General features: G+C 33.2%; 2 protein-coding genes across 2 annotated transcripts; both read right to left on the reverse strand.

Moving 5' to 3' along the window:
* Positions 1 to 18: 18 nt before the first annotated feature.
* On the reverse strand, positions 19 to 3,403 carry LOC124917320 (pentatricopeptide repeat-containing protein At5g64320, mitochondrial-like). The gene is made up of 2 exons (XM_047457776.1): positions 826 to 3,403; positions 19 to 374 (listed from the first exon to the last, which is right to left on the reverse strand). The coding sequence occupies exons 1-2, from the start codon at positions 2,985 to 2,987 to the stop codon at positions 359 to 361; spliced, it is 2,178 nt and encodes a 725-aa protein (XP_047313732.1). The 5' UTR covers positions 2,988 to 3,403; the 3' UTR covers positions 19 to 358.
* Positions 3,404 to 9,604: 6,201 nt separating this feature from the next.
* On the reverse strand, positions 9,605 to 10,315 carry LOC124917326 (secreted RxLR effector protein 161-like). Its single transcript, XM_047457782.1, has one exon. The coding sequence runs from the start codon at positions 10,313 to 10,315 to the stop codon at positions 9,605 to 9,607; it is 711 nt and encodes a 236-aa protein (XP_047313738.1).
* Positions 10,316 to 13,147: the final 2,832 nt, after the last annotated feature.

Raw genomic sequence — 13,147 nt, forward strand, 5'->3', positions numbered from 1 at the left:
ATTATCATCATATATTAATTCTGCTAGCCCAAACAATATATTAGAAACCTACATGAGCTAGATGGACCGCATGCTCAGAGTAATTATGGCGGCAAGAATGATGATAAGTGAATTGGAAAGAACAATATCACGTTACTCTTCTCAATCTCGCTGGTTAACAATCCGCATGGATCATCATCGTCGATGTAAAATAAGCCAACAATTTTATCTTCTGGGCAACAGTGGTTCGCCCTTGTGAGGTCTTAATCACTCAGATTACCATCTGATAGCGTTTTCTACTGTGAAAGACTCCCGGGATAAAGCAGACTTGATTGCTCTTGAAGCAAACAATGATCTTTCCTTCAGCTATAAACCACTACTAGCATAGCACGTTCCTGCAATTTTTTAAAGTGAAGAAGAAGCTTATAATAATATATATTATATATACAACAAACAGTACTATCATCATCAAGAAGAAGTGAAATCATCATTATTGGTTCCATTTGGAAGATGATTTGATCATAAATAAATGTACTGAGTCTCTTTACACTTCTCCTCTGTTTGCTTTGAATTAGATTCTCAGCAGAAAGAATTCATTTATGAATGTGTATGGTGTACATTGAAAGCATCTAAATTGAAAGGTGGGTTTCATAAATTCTATTGAATTGGATATATAAGGAAGAATATCAACTATCATAATAAATAGAAGAATATATATAAAGACTTCTACAAAAATAGCATTTGAAGAAGTTGGAAGAACTCAGACAAAGAGTTTTCAATAACCAATTCAAAAGCCTTAGCAACCATTTTTAGATCAGAAATAGCAATTCGGACTACAAAACTTACTTGCATTCTTTTACAAAATTCTTCACCAATATAAACCATGTAACATCGTTTGGTATAAACCCATTATTCACGCCTCTACAAAGAATTACACGAGCTTCTTCCAACATCCCTAACTTACAATGACAACTTATCAATGTGTTGTAAGTGATAGCATCCGGAGATATTCCTTCTGACCTTAACTTATCAAGCAAATTCATAGCTTCTTCAATACGTCCCATAATGCATAATCCATTAATTAAGGTATTATAAGTAGCAATATCCGGTGTCAATCCTCGATGCACCATATCCCTCAAAAACTCGAGCGCACTTTGTACATTTGAAGTCCTACAAAACCCGTTAATCAAAATGTTGCAAGAAACAACACTCAACTTCATTCCCTTTCCAATCATTTCCTCAAAGAATCCCATCGCCTTATCAACCGCTCCGTCGTTACAAAGTGCCCTAATAACTCCATTACAAGTGATTTCGTCGAGTGGGCATCCTCTAAATAGCATGTCATTTACAAGCTTAAGTGCATCTTCCGTTAAACCATTCCTTAAGAAACCGTTAATCATTGTGTTGTACGTTATCGTGTTCGCGATAACCCCATCTAGAACCATATCGCGAAACATTATCGAGGCTTCTTCCAATCGATCGACTCTGCACAATCCGAATATCAATGAGTTATACGTGAATACATTCGGTTTGCATCCTTTGTTTGACATGTTGTTTAGCATTTGTAAAGCCTCATCGATCTTACTGTGTTTGCACAAAGAGGAAATCAAGCAATTATATCCAACTTCATTAAGGGATATCCCCTTGAATGACATCTCTTCCATTATATAACCAACTTCCTTTAATTTCCCCCTCTTGCAAAAGGAATCAATCAAAATTGTATAAGTATAAACATTAGGCTCACAACCCTTTGATTCCATCTCTTTGACCATATCACAAGCCAAACTTAAAGAACCCATTTTGCAATAACCATGGACAAGCATAGTGTAAGTGTAGACATTCGCCTCACAACCATTTCTAGGGATATCATCGTTCATGACAGCTGTCGCCTCGTCAAGCCTCCCATCGCTAACATATCCAGAGATCAACGTGTTGAACAAGACTATACATGGATTAGGTACTTTCTCCAATAAGGCACACGCTTGGTCTACTCTCTTCATCTTGCATAAACCGCGCATCAAAACCTCGTAGGTTATCTGATTTGGAGAGAACCCTCTTGTGATCATACGATCAACCATTCTCGCGGCCTCTGGCACTCTGTTGCTCCTGCAGAGTCCAAGGATTACGTCATTGAATGTCTCAACATCGGGAGTGCATCCCATTAGGAACATCTCTTCTAGAAGTTTGGAAGACTCGTTTACTCTATTGGACTTAGAGAGCGCGTGTATTAGGGTTTGGTAAATAACCGAATTGGGTACACAACCGTATTTCATCATGTCCTTTTGGAGCGAACAAGCTGTATCTACGTCGTTAATGGAGCACAAAGCTTTCATTACTAAACCGAAAGAATAGACATTAGGAGATATACCCTTATTCAACATCTGATAAAACACATTTGGGGCAACTTCAGGACAATTTCCTTCCACAAGTATATGCAAAACAACATTGTAGGATTTAAAAGTTGGTTCACAAGAGAATGAAGTCATCATATCTAAAAGAACCCTAGTGGCTTGCCCAGGCAAACCAGCTCTACCATAATGCTTCATAATCATGATAAAGATGGATTCCTTAAAAGTTATATCTTCTTCCTTCATTATCAACAATAACTTATCTATCATCTTAAATTCCATGGCAACTCCAAGTTTATCAATCAATGAGTAGTATACATCAAATGAATGGCAATAACCCTTTTGTTTACCAGCCCAATGAAATATCTCCATAGAAGTTGGGACGTCAATTGGGAGTTCAAGTAACTTGCACAGACGAAACGGGGTAATCCATGGAAGCGATTTTCGGAGCTCTTCGAGATCAAAAGGCTTGAGCAATCTTTCCCAATTGGTTTCCAAATCTGATTCATGGGTTTTACTGATATTTGGGGCACTGTCAGTGTAACTTACATCTCCAGAACTGTAAAAAGAAAATCCCAGGTTTCTGCTCATATGTTGTTGCATATGACCGACATGTTTCAATCTTTTTAGCATAACTGTAGATTTTCTGCTATCTCTCATTTGCTAAGATTTTGTTGATCATCTTGTTACAAGATAATCTCAACTCAGGCGAGATGTAACAATTGGTATCGGAACATACCAGAGGCCATGTGATTACTGTTCTGCACTAATTGCCTCTTCTACACAGAGAACCGAAGGAAAGAGAATACCAAACTGCTCTGCACTAAGTTCCTCTTCCACACAGCCTTGTAGTTAATGTTCTGCACTAATTTCCTCTTCCACAGAGAACTGAAGGAAAGAGAACACCCAACTGCTGTTAAAAGAAGTAACAAGTAGGGTTAAACTATAACTTCCTTAAGGATAATGGAAAGCAACTCTTGTGGAAGGGTATCGACGCTACAGATCCGATGGTCGCCGCCGCTGTCTTTGGAGTCACCGACCGGCAGTCTTGGGTTCTCTTCTTTCGATTTGAAGAAGAAGACGTCCTCTACCATTTTTTTTTTTTTTTAGGTTTATGTTTTTTATTTGATTTTTTTCTCTCAGGTTATTTACAAAATTAGAAAAGTCTGACTAGTTTTAGAACAATTTTTTTTAATAGCTTTTTCCGTATATTTATATTTTTATAGGAGTTAATAGTAGATTACAATTCAATTTTTATTTTTAAAAAAATTATAAATTTGTAATTTGGATTGAATAAATTAATTAGATAAATTGTAAATTAAAATTGCAAATACAATTGAGAAATTCTTTAATCACTAATTAAAAAAATAATAATAATTCTTACCAAATAAAATATTTACAAAAATATTGGAATTTGTGTATTGAGTTAAATGGATTCTTCTTTATTATAATCATATCAATTTCTTCACATTAATTACTTTTATCTCTATTTATATATACAATCATAATAGATTAATTAATCTACAACGTACTATTTTTTTATGCACCCAAAACATCACAATTATCCTGGTTTTTGTAAAATTTTATTTTATATTTAATAAACACTCTTTTTTACATTATAATTATAATTATAATTTTGAAAATAACTCCGAGTCAATGAATTATTTCATAAAATATTTCTATGCGAACTCTGTGCGGACTTAAAATAAATAATTAATTTAAAGACGATATTTTTTGAGTCGAATTACAAAATAATTAAATTCCGAATAATTTTAATAAGATTAAAAAAAATAGTACAAATGTTTGAATGGATAAAAATGGGCTAAATGAATTATATCTTTTAAGAAAGAAAAATATTGAGACAAGAGGCATCTTACCAAGTCGGCAAGAGGCCTCGTCCATGGGGAGGGGATCATCTCAAGGTCAACACGCCAGGCTTTGGCCTTGGTCCACGAACGCAGGCTTAACGACCACCTAGACATAACCAACCCTTGAACAATGCACTCCATTCCCTCTTCTTCTTCACCTATCTATTTTCTCTTCCTCGATGAGGATCAAATAGAGTCGACCAAGGCTTCTTTGGGAAAATAAATCTAATAAGTCATTAGACCAAATCAACCACTTGCACAATGCACTCCATTCCCTCTTCTTCTTCACCTATCTATTTTCTCTTCATCGATGAGGATCAAATAGAGTCGACCAAGGCTTCTTTGGGAAAATAAATCTAATGAATCATTAGACCAAATCAACCGAGACAAAATGTCAAATGATAAATGGGATGTGAGGATCAGGAGGCCATAGAGTGTAGTGTCTCCCAATGACTAAATCCTTTGATTCAACGCTGCAATAAAAGAAGACAAAAATGGCGAAACCCTACATCCGTCACCCAGGCTCAAGCCCACAAAAAGGCTCAATATAGAATTCCCATGTATCAAATGGGAAGTGTGGTAGCTAAACTTTCTAACCGAATAATCGATTGATGTCAAAAAAAGAAGACGAGATGTCATTCCCTTACAATGAAAATCATGATGACTAAAAACGACTCATGGGGGCTCATGTTTGATAGGTCCTTGTGAAAACAAAAGCATGGAATCAGAATCCTTCTCATATATCCGGTTAGAACATACAACCCGACTGTAAAACTCAAGTACTTGATCACCAATAATGAAGTCGTATGAAGAATGACTTTCGGGAATGAAACTCGCATATGAGAAGGGGCAAGAAATTGGATGTAATCGGAGATTCAAATTTGGTCATATACCAAGCAAATCTTGAATGACAAGTGAAACAAGAGAACCTAAAACCCTATCACAAATATTTAATGAGACTAATTGACAAGTTTGAACAAGTCACTTTCACTCTTGCCCCCAAGATTCCAAAATTGTTTTGTTCCTTGGTAACGATTGCCACCATGACCTAAATTTCCAAAGGCATCAATATCGAGCCTCTCAAAATCCGCCAAGATTTGAAGAGGGCATTTGTACGCGTTTAATTTGTCCCCCACGTCTTAAGAAATTGTTTTCTTCTTGTACACGAGGCTTTCTCTTTTCTTAAGCGTCTATCAATTTTAGAGTTCACCTAACGTCTTGTATTTTAGGGCGTGAAAGATCTAATCCTAAGAGTGATTTATCCATTCGATTGCTCTATCCTTAAGAGCGTTTTGTGCGATCGGAAGTTGGTCAATCTCATGCCTTACCTATCCTTTCGAGTGCTCCGTCCATGGAAGGGATGCATCAAAGGACTTAAATGGTAAACACGACCCGTGTACTTTTTAGAAAATAGTTTGTTCTATAAAAGCTATGTTATAGAACCCCGTGGCTTACATTTCTCTCGAATCTCACAAAAAGTAGATATGAGAACTATCCATATAGGATGTTGTCCTATCTGTTTGAGATGATGAACCAAAATGGAGTTCTATATCATAGATATTTCCATGTTTGGTCCATACATGTTCTAGATTAGTACGTGTTCAAAACGTAATAATTCAGTTGACTTTAAGAGTCGCCACTTTAGTTACTTCACAAAGAAATTTAAAAAAAAAAATAGAGTATTCACGGATTAAGGGTTCGGTGCTTGGTTACGCATGAGGAAAGGGTCGCAACAACTATGTCATATGTGCCTATCCCTTGGATAGTCTCTACTCCGATGTAGTTGGCCATTGTTTGTGAAGGTACATTACAAAATTACATTTTGAGTTCATAATTCTTGTATTTGTGAATGCACTAATCTTGTCTCTAATCCAGAAGGAGTAATTTTAGCTCTGATTAGATTTCAATAAAGGTTGTAAAGTGACCTAGTTCGGTGTTTTATTAATTAACAACGCCGATAAAAAAAATATCGCTAAAACTATCGCTATTACTCTCTTAAAAGTAGTTTAAAATAATATATATATATATATATATAATTTAAATGATTTTGAATCTTCAAACCAATCATGGAAAGAAATTGATTGTCATGATTTTATTTAATTTTAACCATAATCAACCAATTACCAAAATCACATCATTTTTAACTTTTCCATTATTAGTTACATTAAAACTAGTTACAAAAATATATTGTAATTAATTTCAAGAATTTTATTCAATGTTATGATATTCTTATACTTACTTTTATTTAATTTTAAACATATGAAACATATAGTACCGTGTATATTCTTTAAATTATTGTAATTCTATTTGAACTAGTATGGTATAAAAATTATATTGTAAATGATTTTAAACAATTTATTAAATTTCAATACTATGTAACATTTTTAGCAACTATTTTCATTCATGTGTTTCAAACTATGTTATAAATACATTAGTTGAAATAACATTTTTAGTTTATATAAGAAAACTAAAGCATCACCAACATATTTTGTAATTCAAAAGTGTAACACTCTTTGTTGCACATTTATTTGTTCCTATTGAAGAGTAGAAAATTACATGAAAATCAAAATATTAAAATTATTAGTTGCAAGTGATTGAGTGATGTAAAGAGTTTAATAAAAAAAAAAAGGTGATATTGCAATGTTTTAATTTTTAAAAAAAGAATTGTACTTTAATATTATAAAAAATGTAATATTTTATTACTTTTGCAACTATATAATTTAAAACTATATTACATTTTGAGTTGCAATATTTATAGTTGTAAAAGGGAGAGCAAATTATCAACTATTATTTTGGGAAGAATGTCAATTTTATCATTAAACTATAACGGAATATTCACGTATATTACTGAACTAATTTTTGTTCGTTTATATCACTGTAGTTGTACTTAATGTTCATCTATATCACTATTTAACAAAATCATTAAAGTTCGTTAAGTTTTTCGTTAAATGATAACAAATGTGATTGAAATGTCATTTTTAAAAAATTAATATATATATATATATATATATATATTATATTTTTATTTTTATTCATAATTTCTAAATAATAAAACTTTTATATTTTCATAGACATTAACCAAACAATATAGACATTTTGAGAGACTAACAATAATTTACTTTTTTTTTAATTAATATTTTTTCAATATTTATTTTTATTATCGGATTTTATTATTTAGAAATGTTAATAAAATTAAATATTAAAAATATATTAATTATAAAAAAGTGAATTATTGTTAAGGTTTCTCAAAACGTATAATTTATTTGATTAATGCCTTTGAAAATATAAATTAAGTTTATTATTTAGAAATAGTGAATAAAAATAAATATATAATATATATTAATTTTATAAAAATGATATGTCAATCACTAGTGTCATCATTTAACGAAAAACTTAACGGATTTGAATGTTTTTTGTGCAGCAGTGACATAAATGAACATTAAACTCAATTACAGTAATATGAACAAACAAAAATTAGTTCAGTAATGCATGAATATTCCGTTATACCGTTATAGTTAAATGATAAAATTGACACTTTTCCCTTATTATTTTCTTACTACTCTCCTTGTACCCTCTCACATGAGATGGGCAAAAACGTAATAAATAAAATAAAATAATTACAATTTTGTACCACCCCTATAAGTGAAGAATAGGAAGAAAATAATATTAGATGATCTGAATTGTGCAAAAGGGGTTGCACTCTAATTTTGCATTTTTTTAAAATCATTACACATCAATTATTTTCAAGTACTGTATTTTGCACTTATTTTTAAGGAATTTATTTTTCAATTCATTTTAGAATAGTTTCATTTAGTTGTAATATATTATGTAACTTGTAATAGTTATGAATTTGAATTTATTTTGGTTGCAATGTCAGAATTATTAAATTCCTTTCATTTTTATTTTCCTTTAAGCGGCTTCTTACCTAATGCAGTCTTCCTTTAGTACTTCATTATTATATTCATTATTATAGTGGGTACTCGATTGTTGAATTCAATTCAGATATTTTAAATCAAATTTGAGAATGAAAAAGATATTCATTCAGTTCTGAGGTGTAACTATACTAATATTAAAAAATATTTATATATTCTTTATTTATTGTGACAATAAAATTTACGTTCTTAAGTGTTAATGTGACATTTCACATCTCATCATTTACCTCATTTATATATATCTAATGACGCTTAATTTTGAAATGTTGGAGGTATACATCACGCTCTTTCTAAAATGATCTACATCATCCTAGATAATTTTATAAGTTAGATATATATATTTCTCTCTCTTCATTTATCTTTATTAATTAATTTTTTTATTTCCCTTACCATATATATATTTTCTCACTAATAATATAAAATATATATTTTTTCATCAATTCTATTAACTAAGTTTCATAATTATCTATGTCCGTTACTCTTTTATATATATATATATATATATATATATATTAATATTTTTTATTAATTGAATTTAACATTAATATTAATTATAAAAAATTGCAAAAATAATAAGAGTTTCAGTTATTATATTATATTTATTATAAAATTATTTTATTTATATTAATTCAGTTTAGCATTAAATATTAAATATAAAAATATATAAAAATAAAAAATTTCAATTATTATATTATAATTAATGAAAATATGTAAAAAAAAAAAATTCAGTTATCATATTATAATTATTAAAAATATGTAAAAATAAAAAATTTCAGTTATCATATTAGAATTATCTATTAATTAAATTTAGCAATAAATATTGATTATATCAACTAGCAATAAATATTGATTATATCAACGTATATAACTACAATTAAACCAATATATTACTCTATCTAAATATTTTATTCTTATAAATAATCTTAGATCAACGAGGTTCAATTGAAGAGAGAAGAGTGATATCTTCATATATAGAGTGTTATAACGGATGCAAGAACAATGATAATAATAGTAAAAGACAGAATGAAAGCGACACCCGATTTAACGTGGTATCCAGCAAAAGTGCTGACTAATCCACGGGCAGAGCCACTGAAAATATTCCACTATAATCGTTAACACGAATTACAGATACTGATAGTGCAAGAAAAAACTAACACACAAGGCCTTTATTTATAGGGCCAGGTCAAGACATTTTTCTTACTCACTTCCTATGTGGGACAAACACCAAAAAAGAATATTCTAGGCAAAGAAACCAACAAATCTCCACCTTGACTTGAATATTTCCCAGATAGCCAGATGCACCAGATGTACATTAAGTACCAGATGTGCCAGATGCATTACACTGAATGCCCAGATAAAAAACAGATGCATTACACCGAATGCCCAGATGTGACCTGCTCTACCTCAGGCCTTGCCCCTTCAAGGGCAATCAACAGCTTCTAACATTGAGCAAGTTCAAACAGTGTTGAAACTTGCTCTACGGAACTGGCTTGGTAAACATATCAGATGGATTGTCTGCAGTCCCCACTTTGTTTACCTTGATCCTCTTCTCACTTCTCAGAAAATGGTACCTCACATCAATGTGTTTTGTTCTTTCATGGTGAACTTGATCATTGGTTAAGCATATTGCACTCAAACTGTCGCAGTACACTGAAGCCTGATCGTGGTGTAGACCCAAGTCACTAACCAATCTTTTTAACCAGATTCCTTCCTTAGCAGTTTCTGTCAAGGCCATATATTCTGCCTCTGTAGTAGACAAGGTTACTGTCGGCTGCAGAGTAGCCTTCCAACTCACAACAGAACCACCAAGTGTGAATACATAACCGGTCATCGATCTTCTACTGTCTACATCTCCAGCATAGTCAGAATCTGAGTAACCAGATACTAGACACTGACTATCACCACCATAACTGAGACCAATATCAGATGTACCCCTGAGATAGCGGAAAATCCTCTTCACTGTTTGCCAGTGTTCCTTACCAGGGTCTCCCATGAACCTACTGACAACACTAACAGCATGTGCAAGATCCGGTCTAGTGCAGACCATAGCATACATCAAGCTTCTCACTGCACTAGCATAAGGAACATGTGACATGTATTCCTTCTCCTGAGATGATTTAGGTACAAATGCTACAGACAAATGTGCATTTGAAGCACTAGGAGTATCAATGGGCTTAGCAGTAGCCATTCCAAATCTCGATAGAACTTTCTGAATATATCCCTTCTATGACAAGAATAGCTTCTTATGACTTCTATCTCTGTAGATCTCCATTCCCAAAATTTTCTTAGCAGCACACAAATCCTTCATTTCGAATTCTATATTGAGTAGCCCCTTCAACTTTTGAATGTCAGACTTCTTCTCAGCAGCTAGCAACATATCATCTACATACAATACCAAATAGATGAAGGAACCATCTTTGAGCTTGTTGTAGTAGACACAATTGTCATACGGACTCCTTGAATAGCCAATCTCAAACATGTAGCTATCGAACCGCTTATACCACTGCTTCGGAGACTGTTTCAATCCATATAAGGACTTCTTCAACTTGCAAACATAGTCCTCTTTTCCAGGTTCCTGAAACCATCTGGCTGAGTCATGTATATCTCTTCTTCCAACTCTCCATGTAAGAAAGCTGTCTTCACGTCTAGCTGTTCGAGTTCCAGGTCCTGATGTGCAACTATAGCAAGTAGCACCCTGATGGAAGTATGTCTGACTACTGGTGAGAATATCTCATTATAGTCCACTCCCTCTTTCTGACTGAACCCTCTAGCAACTAACCTGGCTTTATACTTGACTCCCTCAGCTGGTGACAACCCTTCCTTCTTCTTGAACAACCATTTACAAGTGACAACATTTCTCTCTGGTGGTCTTCTAGCTAATTCCCAAGTCTGATTCTTTTGAAGTGACGCCATCTCATCTCCCATGGCAGCAAGCCATTGGACAGACTCAGTACCTGTAACAGCTTCCTTGTAGGTGGATGGCTCATGAGGATCCACTTCCTCTACAACCTGTAAAGCATAGGCAACCATGTCCTCATAGCCATACATTATAGGAGGTACTCCAAAATTAGCTCTTCTAGGGCGATTAAGAGCTAGATTATGATGTTCTACAGATGATGATGGAGCAACTGGAAAATCTGCCTCTGAAAGTGGTTGAGAAAAACTCTCATCTGCTTCACAACTAGCCTCAGTCTTTTCCTGCTCCACCTGTTTCTTGACACCACAATCTACCGGAATGGTGAACTTCACATTTGGGTTAACCATGGAATTTTCATCAAAGACAACATTCTTACTCAGAATAACCCTCCTCTCAGAAGGGGACCAGATCCTATATCCTTTCACACCATCCCCATAGCCTACAAATACTCCCTTCTTTGCTCTTGGCTCCAACTTCCCCTCATTGACATGATAGTAGACCGTGCAACCAAAAGTTCTCAAATTAGAGTAATCAGCAAGCTTCCCAGACCATAGTTCATAAGGAGTTTTCAAATTTATACATGTGTGAGGTCCACGGATAGTCAGGCTGTTGGGCTAGTAGCAAACTAACAGAATCAAGGCAGCATCCTCATCATCTATCTTAATATCAATATTACGCAGATCTAATAATATTGCATTTAATTGATCTAGATGGTCTCTAAGAGGTGTACCTTCCTGCATACGCAGACTGAACAGACGTTGCTTCAAAAGCAACTTGTTGGTTAAGCTCTTCTTCATGTATAAAGTCTCCAGCTTAGACCACAAACCAGCAGCGGTTTCCTCCTCAGCCACCTCAGTAATGATATCGTCTTCCAGAGCCAAGAGCAATGTCGAGTGTGTCTTCTCTTCCAAAGACTCCATATCAGCAGGTGGTGGGACAGGTGCAGGCTTCATCAAGGGAGCCCATAGGCCGTGTTGTTTCAACAATGCCCGAACCTTGATCTGCCACAGACTGAAGCTATTCCTCCCAGTAAACTTGTCGGCTTTCAAACTTTTACTTCCAACCATCGTTCTTGCCTGAGCAGATCTGAACAACCAAGCTCTGATACCAGTTTGTTATAACGGATGCAAGAACAATGATAATAATAGTAAAATACAGAATGAAAGCGACACCCGATTTAACGTGGTATCCAGCAAAAGTGCTGACTAATCCACGGGCAGAGCCACTGAAAATATTCCACTATAATCGTTAACACGAATTACAGATACTGATAGTGCAAGAAAAAACTAACACACAAGGCCTTTATTTATAGGGCCAGGTCAAGACATTTTTCTTACTCACTTCCTATGTGGGACAAACACCAAAAAAGAATATTCTAGGCAAAGAAACCAACACAGAGTATTTTATTTCGTGGATCTCCTTTTGTCGTGTGCTATCTCTATTCATAATCTTCTCAATTTCTCTATCAATATAATGTTTTCAATAATTGAATTTGCATTATGTTATGTTTCAACAATCCGTTTTCACTGATTTGTATTTTTTTTCCAGGAATTTGATCATTTCAGGCAGCTGCAAAAACATCATCGGCCTCCTTTTGTAGCTTCTAACTCTACAATCATTCACAAAATTCAGGTAATTTTTCTTTCCTAATTTATTTATCTTACTTATTTTCTCTCTCATAATATAATATCATCTCCAACCCACCAACAAACAACTCCATTATAGGTCACTCAACTGCATTTTAAGTTTTCCTACAAAATCTTTCTCCTCCAAACCCAAATATGCAGGGACATTTTTCACATACTCAAAAGATTTTCAAAACTTTCATTTCAGTCATTTTAGTTTGTTTTTAATTAATTTATATAACTTATTTATATTTTAATTTGTGTACATATTTTATTTATTTATATTTTAATTTATTTATATGCTTAATTCATGATAATTTTAATAAGGTTTGTTTTGTTGTATTTTTTTTTGTTTGTGAGATGTAATTTGTGTTTATGTAATAATGTTTAATTTATTTTATGTAATTGTATAAATAATTGAATGAGAATTTTAAAAGAATTAATAAGTTGTTGTAAAATTATGGGTTCAATTTGTAAT

The sequence above is a fragment of the Impatiens glandulifera genome, unplaced genomic scaffold (genome assembly GCF_907164915.1).
Source record: "Impatiens glandulifera unplaced genomic scaffold, dImpGla2.1, whole genome shotgun sequence".
Classification (NCBI taxonomy): Eukaryota; Viridiplantae; Streptophyta; class Magnoliopsida; order Ericales; family Balsaminaceae; genus Impatiens; species Impatiens glandulifera.

Excerpts from the sequence above, each read along its gene's own strand:
- LOC124917320 (XM_047457776.1), bottom strand. The coding sequence starts at position 2,987 with ATGAGAGATAGCAGAAAATCTACAGTTATGCTAAAAAGATTGAAACAT.
- LOC124917326 (XM_047457782.1), bottom strand. The coding sequence starts at position 10,315 with ATGGCTACTGCTAAGCCCATTGATACTCCTAGTGCTTCAAATGCACAT.